Below are 18112 nucleotides of genomic sequence, written 5' to 3' on the forward strand. Positions count from 1 at the left end.
CCCCCCCCCCCCCCCCCCCAATTTCCGGCCGTCCGTGCTTCCCTTCCCTTGGCACTCATTCTGTAACTCTATGGGTATCTAACATACGCTTTCTATGACCTGCAAGAAATTATATGGCAAGATACATTATGACATTCTCTAGCGTTTCCAGTCGCTCCACTCTTGCTATAACACCGCTGTCTCTTGTCCACGCTTAAGCCTGCAGCCTATTTTTCTTATCAAATCAAATAATGGGGTTCAAAATGCAGCAGCAACACAATGGCCGTAGTGTGGGGCTAGGGATTGATTTCGACCACCTGGGGTTCTTTAAGTTGCACCTCAGTCTAGAAGTACAGAAGCGTTTTGCTTTCTGGCTCCATCGAAATGCGGCTGTCGTGGCCGAGAATCACACCTTCGACAAAGCGCACAGCAGCAGCCCGCCGTTGTCACTGGGCCACGGCGGCGGTTCTTCATCATTTAAGGTCACGATGATTGTGATAATGGTCCAAGTTTGTCAGGTGCCCCCGCTACATAAGTTAGCCCACGATTCAGACGGCACGATGTCTCCCTTTGCGTCGTCGAACTCGCTGAATGTTTGCTCTCAGTGATAGTTTCACTGTTTCTTACAAAGCAGTGCTCGCAACAACGCTTTGCTCGAGAAGTATTGCTGCTCTTTATCCTTTGAGTTTTTCTGTCGTACTTAAAATACATCGTTGAATTAAGCGTAAGTTGCTAAAGTGATAAACAGGCGCAAAGACGGCTGATCCGAGTGTCTACACATTATTTATTTATATAGCAATTATTACGATTAAACGAAAGCACGAAATAACTCTATCGAAGAATAGTCTAGAGGGGCACTGAGTCTCCCCCAATAAGTCCCGAGCGGCTCACGAGGAGGCTGTTTCACATGCCTGTTGTTCAACGTATATCACTATGGGACACACCACGATCTACACTCGAATGCTCGCGATTCCGAGAGTGGGCCCATCTCCGTGCTGTGCGACAGGACGGGAGTTGTGTACAGGACGTCCTTAGACGTCGCTGGACCGCTGCCGCCGTTACTGGTCTCGAGAGCTTGTAGCAGCGAGTCTTGGCTACCAAACAGTCTCTGAGCTCTCGCACCACAGCCTCAACAACAGCCTGCCACATTTCCACCTTCTCGAGCTTACGCTCAAGGCTTTCCACCTTCTGCTTGTACTCCTCGATGAGCGCGCTGAAGATGGGTGGACATGAGCACGTTCACATCGAGGACATTCTTTTTGGCCTGCAGCTTGATCTTCATGGCCTGCTCAGCGAATACTCCACGGTGTTGTAGGTTTGCGTGCAGCTGAGCTTCAACGCCGTCGCTGTCCCAATCATAAGGGCGTTGCCCGAGCCACCCAGCGAGTCCTTGAGGATGTGGGTGAGCTTGGGGTCACCTGCTGATTCCCGTTCTTCGGGCGGGCGTCGATGCAGTTGCCGAGGGCCCGGAGCGACAGGTTGAGCTTGGTACCCTTGCGCATCTGATCCTTTGTGTCCCTACTGGCCGCAGCTGCGCGCTCCGAGTCGGTAAGGTCAACAGAGCACATCGAGATGAGAGTTTCCTTGCTCGTGCTTGTCGCATTTTCCGTTACTGTGACGTAGCTCTGGAAGATAGCGTGCGACCACGAAGACTCAGCGTTAGCGCCTGTGGTATGCTGTGATCGGTTCTTTTTTACTTTCAAGAGCAGCTCGAGAAGGTTGCCGGCCTCCTTTGCCTTGTGTGTTGTGAGGTACAATATGGCAATGACCTTGGCCGGGTCGAGGCAAAGCAGGTCTTGAACAACCTTGTTGTAGACTTCCAGGCAAGCGACTGCTACGTCGCATGTCTGGCCCTCTGACCGCAGCTTGTCCACGCGCTGGTACACCTCGCTGGCCACAAGGGAGACTACGCCGTGGCATTCCTCGGAGCCCAGCGATGCGAAATCTTTGTCGGCGCCAGTCGAAATGCACGCGAACACAGAGCAATTGCACCCTTCAAGAAGCATGGTCAGCATGCCCCTGGTGGTGTTCTCCCACCCATACACATTGTCTTTTGTTTCATCCAAGAACTGATAAAACATGAACGTTTGGTCTTCATTGGGCTTGGCGTGAGCCCCGTCTTCAAAATGGAAAGACTCCGTCTCGGCCTTGGGGTGAAACACATGGCACCTGTAGTCCAGCACGCGGACGATGCTTGGGGTCTTAAGGTCACGAACGCTCAGTAGGCGCCCACGCACGCTCACGTTCACCCGTACCCCGGGCGACGGCGGCTCTTCCTTCGATTGGCGACATTTCGTGGCTGACGACTGCGCGGCCTCGTTAGGACGTCTCTTGCGGTTTGGCGACACCATTGTAGATTCATTCGTGGTAGGTTGCCTCGACGTTGCGGGAGTCGGTCTTACCATGGGCGCGGGCGTGATGACCACGAGGACGATGCTAGTGGTCTCGGAGTCACGATCGCTCAGTAGGCGCATGCGCACTGCCACGGTCAGGTGTACCTGGGCGAAAGCAGGTCCTTGTTTGATCGGTGGCGTTTCGGGGCCGACGACTGCGCGGTCTCGTTAGAACGCCTCCTGAGGTCTGGCGGCACCACTGTAGATTCCTGCGTGGAAGCGTGTATTGATGTCGAGGGAACCGGCCTGACCAAACACGCGGGCGTGATGATCTAAGATGGCGATCGTCCAGTCGGGCACCGGGCGCGTTCTCCACCACGTGATCGGCTTACTTCGTCCTCTTCATCACCGTTGGAGCCATTGGTGCCGCCTACGTGTTCGAGGGGGGGGGGGGGGGCGGGGGGCTCTCAAGTGTCATTACCAGAGTTCTGTTAGCGACGTAATTTTATCTTTCGTTTGAACTGCCGCTACCTTTTCAGTTACAATTTCATTACGGCTAAAAGCTTACTGAACCATTGTTAGCGTGGACATGCACGGCTTTTAATTCATACTTTAGCTTTATTTTAGCAAATCCTGACACTAGGAGGACAAGCTCATTAGAAGAATCAGTGGCGGCTATATGCCCCATCCGTATTTTTTCACTTCAACTTTTCTTTTAATTTGCACTGAGAACACCGTGAACAGGCACAATATATATTTAAACATATAGATAGGAGAAAGTTAATTACAATTTTAAGAGAAAAAACTAGTCAACTAACAATTATTTCTACTGGTATAATTACCACATGCCTAGAACTTGAATATGTTGCTCTATGTTCATATCGCTTCAAATTGCTTTGTGTGCTTTAGTGACCCTGAAAAAACCTGCAGACTTCAGTAACCCCTTCGGATGAGTCTTCGGATGAGTCACATGCCAATGGCATGTGAAATTCCCGTTAATGGTATGTGTCTCAGTGTTGCTTCTCTATCCAGTAGGCAATGCGAAAAAAAAAGATGGATGTCAAGCGAAGCAGTTCTTCAGAATCACCGGTATACAGCTGCTTAGGGGGATATGCTACGCTTTATGGCTTTAGAGTAATGGTAGTAATGCTATTTTAGAGTAATGGTAGCAATGGAAGAATAGTTTTGTCATGACGCCACCGCCCATAGCGGTGCTGCAAAAACATTGAAATCAGTTGATAGGCTGGTCATTTTATATACGAAAGGCTATGGACGTCACTCACCACGTCGCACGCTGCCGTCGCCGCCGCAGGTTGAAATCTTTACCGGGAAACGTACGCGGGGAGCGCTACATGCTTCGCATTGCACGTAGGCGCAGGAGCGTCTTATTAATTATGGGGCTCGGATGCTGGTTTGGAGATTGTTCTTAAGTGAAACGTATGCTGTTCTGTATGTTGTATGCGTGATTCGAAAGAATGTATGCATTGTTCGCTAGACTTTGCTGAGTGCTTGTAGCGTCTGCCTCATGTATGTATGAGCCATTGCATTTGCTGGTATCAGCCATAGATGATGTTAGTTGTCTGCTGACGTTACGCCACGAAAATCCCGAGATCCTAGCCAAAGACAGTTTCGCTGTAATACATTTCACTACAATTTGTTGCAAGTTAGCGCAGTGCGTGTCTGCTCTCCCTCTTATTGTGTCACCACGCTGTCGTCCAATAGATTCTCAAATCTCGTCTCCGCTTCCCCTCCCCGCTCCATTTCTTCCTCCTCTCCAACAGGTCGAATGGGAGGCGTGGGGGAGAGGTTAATTACTGAGTTTGATAACTGAGTAAACCATGCATTGGCGATTTCGTGCAACTTCTGATTTGCCACGGCCAAGAACGCTGTTTCGGAAAAAAGAAAACAGAAAAAAAATTATTTTTAATCGCGAAAAGCTATGCCCAAGCAAACTTCCCTATACATCTCATTTCACCCAAAAAAGATGATGGACGTCGCCTTCGAAGTGGAAATAAAAGAGGAGCACACGATCTTTGGTGCCGCTATTCGTGCCACTACGTCTTCCTGACTACGTCCTCGGTGCTTGCACACCTGCCCTCCATTGAATGGATCGCGTTGAAGATGCTTTTGAAGCGTGACGACAAATACAGGAGACTAGAACACGTAAAAATAGGACAGTGGTAGGTGTCACGTGAGCGGGCCCGGAGGTTGGTCATTTTATGTATACAGATGAGTACATGAAGAAAGAAAGAAAAGAAAAAGGGAGGAAAAGTGAGGGGGGGGGGGGGCACGAAGCTTTTGCGAAACGCCGAGTTTCATAGGCGTTACCCACTTTTACCAGGCGTTGCGACGCCAACTAAACTGTAAGGGTTCCGACCATGTGACACTGCAAAATCGATAAAAGACTGAAAAAAAATATTTCAAATAAAAGCCGGTTTGCAGTCATCCATGGCTCGGCGAAGTCACCTTATTGTACTTCATCTCGCCATAGTAAGGCACTAATGTACAGACCGTCTTATACCCCTGACACACGGGCAAAAGTAAAGTCCTTTGCAGGAAACCCTTTTTGTTAACCCTTTGCAGAAAGGAGTTGCGCCGGTGACACACGGCAGCGCACTAACGTCTGTAGGTGGTTCCTCAAATGAACGCCGAAAAAAAAAGCGCTGCTTGGTACAGCAGCAAGAGAGGAAACATTTACAAGAAGCTGCGCATGTAGATAACATCTAGTGATTGTACAACCTAAAAACATTTTCCCCCCATTTTTGATGGCTTATAATGCGCTTATTCGGAATTCAACATAGCGGCGCTAGCGACGTGGTGCGAGCGTTTGAGAGCGTAGCTGTAGTAAATCTGTACTGTTTGACAAATCACATTACCACTAAAGATTAATACATTTTCCAAGGTAAAAAGATACTTACGGGGCACCGAAGTTATGTAACACGTTTACGTCTATTGATGAGTTGTGCACGCCGTATGCGAGAGTACACCTTTCCTCTCGAAAAGTAGATGCCCGACCTTTCCCGCAAAGGAACTTTGCCGGGAGGGAGATACTTCTTTGTCGTGTGTCACTGCGCTTGAACGCCTTTCCGGTAGATGTCCCCTTACCTAAAGGACTTTAGAGTGCCAGTGTGTCAGGGGTATTAGAGCAGTATGCAGGGAGCCCCGAGTTCTGCTCGCTCCTTAATTCCGTCGGAGTTTGTGCTACGGCAGTGCGCACCTGGGTAGACACGAATGTGTCACTCGCGCATATCGCTTCATCATTCAGCCCATAATAATCGTGTAAAGGTGAACAGTTATTGGGGGTATCTTCGTGCGTATATGTGAAGCAGCTTTTAACGAAGTCAAGTAAACAGCTCGCGCATTGCATAAACGCTGCATTGCATCTCCCGCATTTGCAAGGCAGTGTTCTGCCACACGTCTTTTAACCAGCATTCATCGTGGTTACTTGAGCTTCCTCGCACTATGCTGGTGCACAGACGTATACGCAAGACGGGTTAAGGACCCATAATTTAGTTTAATGTTAGCGTAATAGCGAGGTTAAGGGAAATAGAGTTACCGTTCCGCACACGAGGTTTGCCAGAAGCGAGTTTTAGTATAGAGTGATAGCGTAATGTTCGTGTGGAACGATATTCAGCTATGCTGTAAATTTCGTGTACGAAGCGCACATAAGTGATTTTATCTATTTTCTAAGCCTTGCGAGTGCGTCCGAAAAGTGCGAGAGACAGCGCAATGACAGCCGAGAGCGCGTTGTACACTCTAACCTCGTTATAACGAAACGGGATGTAACTAAATAATGGTTACAACGAAGTAAATGAAGTTCCCCTTTAAATTCACATGAAAGATCCATGTACTTAAAACGTCGTTTTAATGAAGTGCAATTGTCTTGCCAATTGATATAACGAATAAGATTTGTCTCTGAAACAAAAAAAATTTACGACCGCTTCGCGCCGAGTATACATCGTTTTCCGTGGGGTTCTGCACTCATTCGCCGCGCCAGTAACATACTCACGCGTCCCCGTTTTGAATACGTCGACAAGCAACACTAGTCTTCCTAACCGCCACGCACAGATGCGCACCTGCTCGCTGTCGCACCTTGAATACACGTGGTTGTTATAATAGTTTGTTCGATTAAGAAATGGTGCATGACACCACAAACAAAAAGGTGCGTGTGGTGCCATTTATGGTGCGCCGGGCTGCACCCCCTCACAGCAAAGTTCAAGGGTACACTGCATGCACCGCGGCGGCACCTTGCCTTGCACCCCGTGTCATCGAGCACGGGCGTGCAGGGTGCACCACTGTAACTCGGGGAATCGAAGACCTAGATGCAGTGCACCGTTAATAGGTGCAGAAAATGCAGAGAAATTTGGCTGAATCCAATAAACCTAATATTAGCTGTGTTTGTCTGGTTCAGCTCTGTGCCACCAGGTGACCACTGTGCAGGCCGCTCACGTTTGCGCCTTCGCCTCACGTTTGCGACTCACAATGGAAGAGAAGGCAGCTATCTAAAAATTAAATTACGGGGTTTTACGTGCCAAAACCACGATCTGATTATGAGGCACGCCGTGGTGCATGGGGGACTCCGGAAATTTGGAACATCTGGAGTTCTTTAACGTGCACCTAAATCTAAGTACACGGGTTCTGTCGCGACAACTGCTAAGTCTATCGCGTGTTCCACACGCAGAAGATTCTTTTGTAAGTTTATTCAAACTTCATCGAATGCGTTACCGTGTAGCGATTGCGTGGGCTACAAAGCTGTCTTCGTATTTCCATGTTTACAATTGTACACCCCATTGAGAATATTGCAGGGACGCTGTTTACCTCTAGCCTTTGTATGCATGCCACGCATGTGTTCCCAGGGAGGGGGGTACTCTGGCCGGCTTAAGTCCGCATCGGGGACACGGCGCGTGGACCCACGTAGAGACGGGTAGAGGAGAGGGAGAAACAGTGTGGCGACGGCGCTGTAGCAATGGAGACGGGTAGGGGAAAAGTGGAAAGAGTTTCTCTCAAGAACATTTTTGTGACGCACATAATGTATAGTCTTCGCAAGCTAATGTGTTCGCTGCTTTGATCTCCGAAATACATCCACAGAAGCCAACATTGTCAGTCCGCGGGATGTGCAGAACCTCGTGCAAACTTTCAAGCGCCGTATAGTTGCATGGGGTGCAGTCGTTAACGTGTCCGGTTCCTATTCAGCGCAGGGAAAGTGCTTCAAGCTGCAATGGAAGCGTTCGGCGAAGTGTTTTTTTTAAGGCTTTATAACGAGGGTCAAACTGAGGGTAATAAGCTGAACTGACGGATGACAATTTTACGGAAAACGAAAAGACACAGCGACTACAGATACTGCCTTTTTAATTAGTGATTCGATTGTAGTTGCCCTGTGTTAATTTTTTTTTATGATGACAAAGCATTGCGGATGATTGAGACACGCACTGGGGAAAACAATTGTCATTACTTGCAAATATATCGGTGATGGGCACCTAGACTGCTCCCTCACGCTCGCAGATATTGTATTGAATGTACCGGCACACGTTGAAGTATGTCCTTTAGGTGTTAAATAAGTACATCAGTTTTCTTTGAATTTATTGTAGGACACATTCTGTTCCACTGCGTTTTTTTTTAAATTTGATGTCAGGATACCTGAGAGTGCCAAAGCCATTTTATAGTACGCACCAAAGGGTATACGTCCTCCATTTAACAGAGATTACAGGATAAGGATATCTCATTTGGAATTTCATTGTGCGCTAACCACTGCACCAGCTCGTCTGTCAAAGAAGCTGGAGGTGGTATAGCACCAGTAAATAGAGCGCGCATTGCAAAGCCGCACTGAAAACCACCCTTTCCGTTCAGCGGCAAAAGCTTATACATACAATTTCGAAATGTTGTAGGCTGCCGAACATAAGCGAGAGCCATTCATTGCTGCGTCATTAAAAAAATTATAAAAAAAACATTCGTCTGCCATTCAAAATCATCGTGTAAAGCACAGGATCGTTTTTGAGCATCGCAGTAGCATCTTTTCGGGAGAATCGAGGATCACGAGTCACTTTCAAACGATGGTTCGCCGGTCTTATTGTTATCATGGATGATGACAACCACCACTGAACCCCGTTGGGTCGTCAAGGTTTGTGTTCATAAACAGGCTTCTTCTTTTTTTTTTTTTCATCGACGCAACTTGCACCATCGCTCCAGGTTCAAAAATATTAAGGTTGCGCGGCACGTGGTGGTGCCGACGCGAAATAAACGCCGATGTCCGGAAAAGCTGCATATGGGTAATCGTTCTTGCATAGTCAATCACTCTATAGGTTCACTTTGTTCTCTAGAAACCGCTCATTTTAAATTTGTAGGCAAAGGCTTTAATATTTGGCAGGACGGATCAGCCCACTGGTGATTTAGAAGCGAAAGTGCGGAAAAAGCAAAATGTAGAACAGACAATACGAGACTATGGCATCGAACGGTAGAAATAGTAGAGGATATATGCTGGTGGAGTTCCGCAGACAGGAATCGATTGTGAACAATGGATACTTTCTTCAGGAAACGGAGTTACCGGAAGCGGACACGGAAAAAGCCCAAACGAGGAAACAAGAAATGGAACAAAAGTAGATCTCATTATTTCTACCAATTGGGGCATTCTGTATGATACAGATGTAACTGTTATATGACAAAGTGCATTGATAACAGATTACTGAGGTCAAGCATCGCATCAATTTGAAAAGAGAAAGGAGCAAATTAGGAAGAAGTAGGCCAATTTAGTAGCACTAAGGAGCCAAGTGGGGGAATTCAGGCTAGTGCACAGGAACGAATGTGAGACATTGGAACAAGATCGAGGGTGAACTGAACTTTTTTAGTTATTATTATTATTATCATTACTATCATTATCATTTTGCGCAGCAGACGTGTCGAACATAGTGTACCGCACAGATGTTTAACGTCATATTCTGTTCAGGCACCTAATGCATGATGTTCGAACAGAAGAATGAGGATGGCAAAGTGGTAATGGATGACCCTAATAGTAACTTCAGAGGCCCTAGCTGAAGTCGGATGTTAGGCACCAAGACAGGAAACCGGCGAGCTCTTCCAAGTGACAACAAACTGATGAAAGGGCGGGAAAATAAGTAACATTGAAGTTCGTAATATTTAAAACACTGGGGAAACAGTAAACAACGGTAGAAGCATGAAAGCTGTCAAGAGACGTCATTGGCAGAAATAAGATTTATACAAAGATAACCACGGCAATACTATCACTCACCAGCAATTCAGTTATATAATAACGGCTGTCAGAGTAATTCTGAAGTGCATCAAATCCGTGACAACAATGTATAACAGCCATCATCATTAGTCTGGTACTCGACAATCTACGGAATATGACAAACCCCTTTATATGACTTTCACATATAACTAAAATGCGCCCGATTCAGCATAAATGCTGACAGCCATTGAGGCATTGTTCTGTCAAGCACCAAAGAAAGTATGAGGAATCAACTGCAGAAATTGCACATGTACTATATATTTCTTCACAAGAAAAGCGAACGATACCAATTAAGATAGTTGTCTGGCAAGGAGACACAGTCCCTCCAATGCGAAACGGGGCGCCGTGCTTGATGGACCCTCTTCTCTATGTCACGTCCGTGTTTTGCGCTGCACTCCAAAAATGCATTGCAACCATCTAACCCAACTGTATGTGTTGCTATTTACTGAATGTTTGGAAGAAGCATTCGACCTATAAGAAGGGGAAAGAATTTGACGTGAGCCTCAACGGGGACTATCTCAGCAACCTCTTGTTTCCAGATGACATTGCATGATATAATCAGCAACGCTGGAGATGACTCGCGAAGTACATGAGCCGGAAAAGTCTAAAGTTGGGTTTGAAGATGAAAAAGGATAAACTATGTTCATAGACCTTGCAAAGGGACAATACATTGTTAGTGGTAGTCAGTCAATACAGAATCTGTGCCAGAGCACGTTTATCTACGCTAAGTTGCGGCCGCGGACCCGGATCATGAGAAATAAATTTCCAAACGCATAAAAGATAGGTTGTAACGCATATTCCAGGCACTCTCCAAGTTATGAACGACGCCTGACCAGAAAAGTATACAATATTTGCATTTTACCTGTAATAACCTGTGGAGCTGTAACTTATAGCATAAGAAAGAAACCTTGGACCGCGCAACTATATATGGGAACGGAAAATGAAAGGCGGGGCGTTATGGAGTGAGCAGAAAGACAATATGGATCAGAGAGAAAACGCGAGTATAGCTGATATTCTAGTTGCGATTAAGAGAGATACAAAAAAGTGCAATACAACAAGTCCTGTAATGCAGAGAGGTGATAACCGGTAGGCTTATTGGGAGTTACAGAACGGGGTAAAGAGGGAGAGAGAGACACCGCCGGGCACGGCAGAAGGTTTGGGTGGTGTGATGAGATTATGAAATATCGAGACACGTGCAGGATGACGGAGTCAGCTCCACAAGGGTTAGCGGAGATCGCTGGGAGATGCCTCCGTAATGCAGTTGACTTAAAATAGGCTGATTACAATCACAGACTACCATACTCTAAGAATGGTTTGCACCCTTTGGGGCGTACCTTGTCCCTAAACAATAATCGTCATCTGTCTTGCGTGCCTTTCTTCAACGCTGTGTACCCAGTACTTCAGGTCACGAACGGCATGCGCGTTATGCGCATTCTTGACAGGAAAGTAGCGAGCGCAGAATTATGAAGAGAGCAAATGCAAGCAAGACAGATGACGATTATTGTTTGGCGACAAGTTCGGCCCAAAGGGTGCAAAACTTTTATAGAGTGCAGTGCACTCTAGTAAACATCATAAGTCCTGTCTCCCGGGTGAATTTCCAGTTATTCAACTTGCCCTATTGCACTGCCCTGCATGTAATAAAGTTATGCCGGATACTTACTATCGCCTTCTCAATGCAGACATTACTGGTGCTTGATGATATGAAAGACATAAATACGTAAAAAATAAAAACGGCAGCGGTTAACGCCGAACAATCAGGGTTACAAAGGAATATACAGTATGGAACGCGTCAAGCACTATATATAGCCAAGTGCTCGCCAGGGCTGTGGTGCGAGGTTGAGCGTCAACGGTCCATTAATTACCCGCCACATCTTTGTGTAACTGAAATGTGCCTCATTTACCGCTAATCCAATGGACACGAGCAACAAGTTTCCCACTGCCGACGCTGCAGCCTGTTAACTACCTAACATTATTATCGTACCACCTTGTCGCCCGCACTCTGCAAGCATATGAACCTCCGAGTGCAGGGACACACACAAACACGACCAAATCACCGCACTGCAGCACGCGCGCAATACACATACTTCGCGGTAACATGCAGTGCAACGAAAACCCCAAATTCTTGAAATCATTTTGAAACCGTTGCTTGAAAGCAGGAATGAAAGCAAAGTTGTGGCTATTTCGAATGCCAGACGACAGCCTTGGCAGCTCATTGAGCCGGAAAAGAGTCGTCACTTCCGTAAAACCCATTTTTTATTCTTCCCTTCAAATGACCTACATTAAACTCCTCCAGAGGCCGCTGGACAAATATCGTCGAACAAGTCATTTGGTGACTGGAAACAGACACGTAACGCTATGGCGCTCTCAGTCACTGCCATCACTCGTGTGGACATACGATATTATTCGCGGTAAGTAGCGAGGGGCTCTGTAGTAGCAGACGACGCGACGCAGCGGGTGCTAGCTCCGATACTCGCTTCGCTGACCATCCACCGCAGCATCCCACTTGCAGGTGCACCAAAATGGTTCTTCTCACGCATAGATTCCTCACACACAGAAGTCGCCAACGCATCCAATTGCGCACAAATGTGACCTCGTGTATGGAACCACAAAAACTGAGACAAGCATGAAAGAATGCAAGAAGCACTCGTGCACACTTGTCTTGATAGTCGCTGGACGGGAAGCTACCAGTACAAGTAAAAAAATGGAAACATTTAATAATCAATAGCTTTCGACATTACTAGTGACTAAAAGCTCTCATATTACGACATATCTTCACCTGTTAAGTCTTGCCAAGTCTTCTAGGCATCTCTTGCACAGCAGTTAATGGGTTCAGAGGGAACCGAGGCAGTCAGGCGCCGGTAATATTAGAAACTTGAATACTCTAAACAACTGCACCAAGATGACCTGCAACATAGCAAAAAAATGAAAGTTTTCTTTTCTGTCTTCTTTCGTTTTTTTCTTTTTTTGAGGGGGGAGGGAGTCGAGGCGTTGCCACTATATGACACAGCTTACGCGACGAAAACAAAAAAGGACGGCGTCAACAACTGTGAATATGTGCTTCGCCAGCTCCTCAACAGGAGGGGAAAATTTGCCTTGTTCGTGGTTCCTGTGCAGCAAAGACACCTGCGATTGCTTTCCCTCGATAGGCTATCGGCGAAAGAATTGTAATCGTTGTTAAACATGGGCATCGTTTGTCATGCCCATGTGGGACGACGGGAAACCAGCCCACTTGATAATTATATACTAAAGTTGGTAAACTTCAAATTTCTCATTCTAAGGCCCATGTTTCATTAGCATAATGGCGGGAGACCGCCGGGATGGACGAGTACATATCGGAGCGGAGAAAGGAGAAACTGGTCGCCGAATATCAACGTCAATCAATTTGCGGCGCCCTCCTGCAATACTGCCGGTGCAACATCATCATCATCATAAGCCTATTGTTATGGCCACTGCAGGCCGAAGGCCTATTCCAGCGATCTCCATGCAATTACCCCTGTCTAGCGGTAGCTGATTCTAACTGGCGCCTCTAAATTTCCTAATTGCAAATTTCCTAATTGCAAATTTCCCTTGGCGCTCATTCTGCAACTCTAATGGGTATCTAACATACGCTTTATATGACCTGCAAGAAATTACTTGGCAAGATACATTATTACATTCTCTAACGCTTCAAGTCGCTCCACTCTTGCTAACAGCGATGTCTCTTATCCACGCTTAAGCCCCCAGCCAATTTTCTGCAAGCGTGGAGAACTACCCATTTTCCTTATAAAATCAAATAATGGGGTTCAAAATGCAGCAGCAACACAATGGCCGTAGTGTGGGGCTAGGGATTAATTTCGACCACCTGGGGTTCTTTAATGTGCACCTCAGTGTAGAAGTTTACAGAAGCGTTTTGCTTTCTGGCTCTATCGAAATGCGGCTGTCGTGGCCGAGAATCACCTTCGACAAAGCGCACAGCAGCAGCCCGCCGTTGTCACTGGGCCACGGCGGCGGTTCTTCATCATTTAAGGTCACGATGATTGTGACAATGGTCCAAGTTTGTCAGGTGCCTGCGCTACATAAGTTAGCCCACGATTCAGACGGCACGATGTCTCCCTTTGCGTCGTCGCACCCGCTGAATGTTTGCTCTCAGTGAGTTTCATTGTTTCTTACAAAGCAGTGCTCACAACAACGCTTTGCTCGAGAAGTATTGCTGCTCTTTATCCCTTGAGCTTTTCTGTCGTAATTAAAATACATCGTTGAATTGAGCGTAAGTTGCTAAAGTGATAAACAGGCGCAAAGACGGCTGATCCGAGTGTCTACACATTATTTATTTATATAGAAATTATTATGTTTAAACGAAAGCACGAAATAACTCTATCGAAAACTAGTCAAGAGGCGCACAATGCGACACAACACGAACTGGGCTCGAGTGCTCGCGATTCCGAGAGTGGGCCCATTTCCGTGCTTGGCGACAGGACGGGACTTGTGAAAATGACGTCGTTAGACGTCGCTGTACCACTGCCACCCCCATTGGTCGCTTGAGCTTGAAGCACGGCGTCTTGGCTACCAGATTGTCTCTGAGCTCTCGCACCACAGCCTCAACTACAGCCTGTCACATTTCCAGCTTCTCGAGCTTACGCTTAAGGCCTTACACCTTCTGCTTGTCCTGCTTGATGAGCGCGCTGAAGATGGGTGGACATGCTCACGTTCACATTGAGGACATTCTTTTTGGCCTGCAGCTTGATCTTCATGGCCTGCTCAGCGAATACTCCACGGTGTTGTAGGTTTGCGTGCAGCTGAGCTTCAACGCCGTCGCTGTCCCAATCAAAAGGGCGTTGCCCGAGCCACCCAGCGAGTCCTTGAGGATGTGGGTGAGCTTGGGGTCACCTGCTGATTCCCGTTCTTCGGGCGGGCGTCGATGCAGTTGCCGAGGGCCCGGAGCGACAGGTTGAGCTTGGTACCCTTGCGCATCTGATCCTTTGTGTCCCTACTGGCCGCAGCTGCGCGCTCCGAGCTGGCAAGGTCGACAAAGCACATCGAGACGCGAGTTTCCTTGCTGGTGCTTGTCGCATTCTCTGTCACTGTGACGTAGCTCTGGAAGATGGCGTGTGACCATAAAGACTCAGAATTAGCGTGGGTGTTATGCTGCGCCCGGTTCTTTTCTTTCAAGAGCGGCTCAAGGAGGGCGCCGGCCTCCTTCACCTTGTATATGGTGAGGTACAAGAGGGCAATGCTTCTGGCCGGGTCGAGGCACAGCAGGTCGCGAACAATCTTGTTGTAGACTTCTACATAGGCGACTGCTCCGTCGCATGTCTGGCCATCTGACTGCAGCTTGGGCGAGCGCTGGTAGAACTCGCTGGCCATGAGGGAGACCACACCAGGGCATTTGTCGGAGCCCAGCAATGCGAAAGATTTGTCGGTGCCCGAAGAAATGCACGCGAACACAGAGCAATTGCGCCCTTCAAGGAGCATCGTCAGCATGCCCCTGGTGGTGCTCTCACACGCATAAACATTGTCTTTTGTTTCATCCAAGAACTGATCAAACATCAACATTTGGTCTTCATTGGGCATGGCATTAGCCCCGTCTCGAAAATGGAAAGACTTCGCCTCGGCCTTGGGGTCGAACACACGGCACCTGTCGTCCAGAACGCGGGCGATGCTTGCGGTCTGAAAGTCACGAACGCTCAGTAGGCGCACACGCACTGCCAAGTTCACCCAAACCCTGGGCGACGGCGGGTATTTCTTCGATTGGCGACGTTTCGTGGCTGACGACTGCGCGGCCTCGTTAGAATGTCTCCTGCGGTTTGGCGACACCATTGTAGATTCATCCGTGGTAGGGTGCCTCGACGTTGTGGGAGTCGGCCTTACCATGGGCGCGGGCGTGGTGACCACGAAGACCATGCTAGTGGTCTCGGAGTCAGGATCGCTCAGTAGGCGCATGTGCACTGCCATGGTCAGGTGTACTCAGGCGAAAGCGGGTCCTTGTTTGATCGGCGGCGTTTCGGGGCCGACGACTGCGCGGTCTCGTTAGAACACCTCCTGAGGTCTGGAGGCGCCACTGTAAATTCCTGCGTGGAAGAGTGTATCGATGTCGAGGGATCCGGCCTGACCAAAGTTGCGGGCGTGATGATCTAACATGGCGATCGTCCAGTCGGGCACCGGTCGCGTTCTCCACCACGTGCTCGGCTTACTTCGTCCTCTTCATCACCGTTGGGGCCATAGGCGCCGCCTACGTGTTGCGGGGGTGGGGGGATCTCAAGTAATTGAGAGAGCCCCCCCTCACCAACATAATTGAATGGTTCGTTTAAACTGCCGCTACCTCTTGAGTTACAATTTTATTACGGCTAACAGCTTACTGAATCATTGTTAGCGTGGACATGCACGGCTTTTAATTCATACTGTAGCTTTATTTCTGCGAATCTTGACACTAGGAGGACAAGCGCAGCAGAAGCATCAGTGGCGGCTATATGCCCCATCCGTATTTTTTCACTTCAACCTATTTTTATTTCCACTGAGAACACCATGAACCGACACAATATATATTTAAACATATACACAGGACAAAGTTAATTATATTTTAAGAGAAAGAAGTAGTCAACTAACAATTATTTCTACTGGTACAATTAGCATATGCCTAGAGCTTGAATATGTTGCTCTATGTTCATATCGCTTCAAATTGCTTTGTGTGCTTTTGTGATCCTGATAAAACCTGCAGACTTCAGTGACCCCTTCGGACGAGTCTTTTACCAACGGCATGTGAAATTCCCGTTAATGGTATGTGTCTCAGTGCTGCTTCTCTTTCCAGTAGGCAATGCGAACGACTAATGAAAAAAAAAAAAGTTGGATGTCAAGCGAAGCTGTTCTTCAGAACCACCGCTACAACTGCTTAGGGGGATATGCAACGCTTTATGGCTTTAGAGTAATGGTAGTAATGCTATTTTAGAGTAATGGTAGCAATGGAAGAATAGTTTTGTCATGACGCCACCGCCCATAGCGGCGCTGCAAAAACATTGAAATGAGTTGATAGGCTGGTTATTTTATATACGAAAGGCTATGAACGTCACTCGCCACGTCGCACGCTGCCGTCGCGGCCGCAGGTTGCAATCTTTACCGGGAAACGTACGCGGGGAGCGCTACATGCTTCGCATTGCACGTAGGCGCAGGAGCGTCTTATTAATTATGGGGCTCGGATGCTGGTTTGGAGATTGTTCTTAAGTGAAACGTATGCTGTTCTGTATGTTGTATGCGTGATTCGAAAGAATGTGTGCATTGTTCGCTAGACTTTGCTGAGTGCTTGTAGCGTCTGCCTCATGTATGTATGAGCCATTGCATTTGCTGGTATCAGCCATAGATGATGGTAGTTGTCTGTTGACGTTACGCCACGAAAATCCCGAGATCCTAGCCAAAGACAGTTTCGCTGTAATACATTTCACTACAAATTTGTTGCAAGTTAGCGCAGTGCGTGTGTGCTCTCACTCGTATTGTGTCACCCCGCTGTCGTCCAAAAGATTCTCAAGTCTCGTCTCCGCTTCCCCTCCGCGCTCCATTTCTTCCTCCTCTCCAACAGGTCGAACGGGAGGCGTGGGGGAGAGGTTAATTACCGAGTTTGATAACTGAGTAAACCATGCATTGGCGATTTCGTGCAACTTCTGATTTGCCACGGCCAAGAACGCTGTTTCGGAAAAAAGAAAACAGAAAAAAAAACATTTCTTTTTAATCTCGAAAAACAATGCCCAAGCAAACTTCCCTATACATCTTGTTTCACCCAAAAAAGATGACGGACGTCGCCTTCGAAGTGGAAATAAAAGAGGAGCACACGATCTTTAGTGCCGCTATTCGTGCCACATTTCTTCCTGACTACATCCTCAGTGCTTGCACGCCTGCCCTCGGCAGAATGGCCGTGCTGAAGATGCTTTTGAAGCGTGACGACAAATACAGGAGACTAAAACACGTAAAAATAGGACAGTGTTACGTGTGACGTGAGTGGGCCCGGAGGTTGGTGATTTTGTGTATATAGAGCAATTTAATGATGCAAAATAAAGAAAGAAAGAAGGAAAGAAAGAAAAAAATAGGGAAGAAAAGGGGGGGGGGGACACGAAGCTTTTGCGAAACGCCGAGTTTCATAGGCGTTCGCCACTTCTACCAGGCGTTTTACCGCGCTGCCAACTAAACTGTAAGCGTTCCCACCATGCGACGCAGCAAAATCAATAAAAGAGTGAAAAACATTTATCCATCTCAAATAAACGTCTCTTTGCAGTTATCCACGGCTCGGTGAAGTCACCTTATTGCACTTCATCTCGCCATACTAAGGCACTAATGTACAGACCGTCTTAGGGCACTATGCAGGGAGCCCCGAGTTCGGAATATATACATCAATTTCCGCGGGGTTCTGCACTCATTCGCCGCGGCAGTTCCAAACTCCCGCGACCACGTGTCGAATACGTCGACGAGCAACACTGGTCATTCTCACCGCCGCGCATAGTTGCGCACCGGCTCACTCGGAGCAGCTCACTGTCGCACCTTGAATACGCTTGGTTACTACAATAGGTTTGTTCCATTCAGAAAAGGTGCACGGTAC

The 18112-nt window shown here is 47.6% G+C and overlaps 2 protein-coding genes across 2 annotated transcripts; both read right to left on the bottom strand.

The window, feature by feature from the left end:
- Positions 1-1334: 1334 nt before the first annotated feature.
- On the bottom strand, positions 1335-14285 carry LOC119437862 (kinesin-like protein KIF18B). The gene is made up of 2 exons (XM_037704751.2): positions 14241-14285; positions 1335-2477 (listed from the first exon to the last, which is right to left on the bottom strand). Exons 1-2 carry the CDS (start codon positions 14283-14285, stop codon positions 1335-1337), a joined length of 1188 nt encoding a protein of 395 aa, XP_037560679.2.
- A 73-nt stretch (positions 14286-14358) lies between these two features.
- Positions 14359-15486, bottom strand: LOC125942249 (kinesin-like protein KIF18B). Its single transcript, XM_049660419.1, has one exon. The coding sequence runs from the start codon at positions 15484-15486 to the stop codon at positions 14359-14361; it is 1128 nt and encodes a 375-aa protein (XP_049516376.1).
- Between the last annotated feature and the right edge of the window lie 2626 nt (positions 15487-18112).

Source organism: Dermacentor silvarum, chromosome 1 (assembly GCF_013339745.2).
Source record: "Dermacentor silvarum isolate Dsil-2018 chromosome 1, BIME_Dsil_1.4, whole genome shotgun sequence".
Lineage (NCBI taxonomy): Eukaryota > Metazoa > Arthropoda > Arachnida > Ixodida > Ixodidae > Dermacentor > Dermacentor silvarum.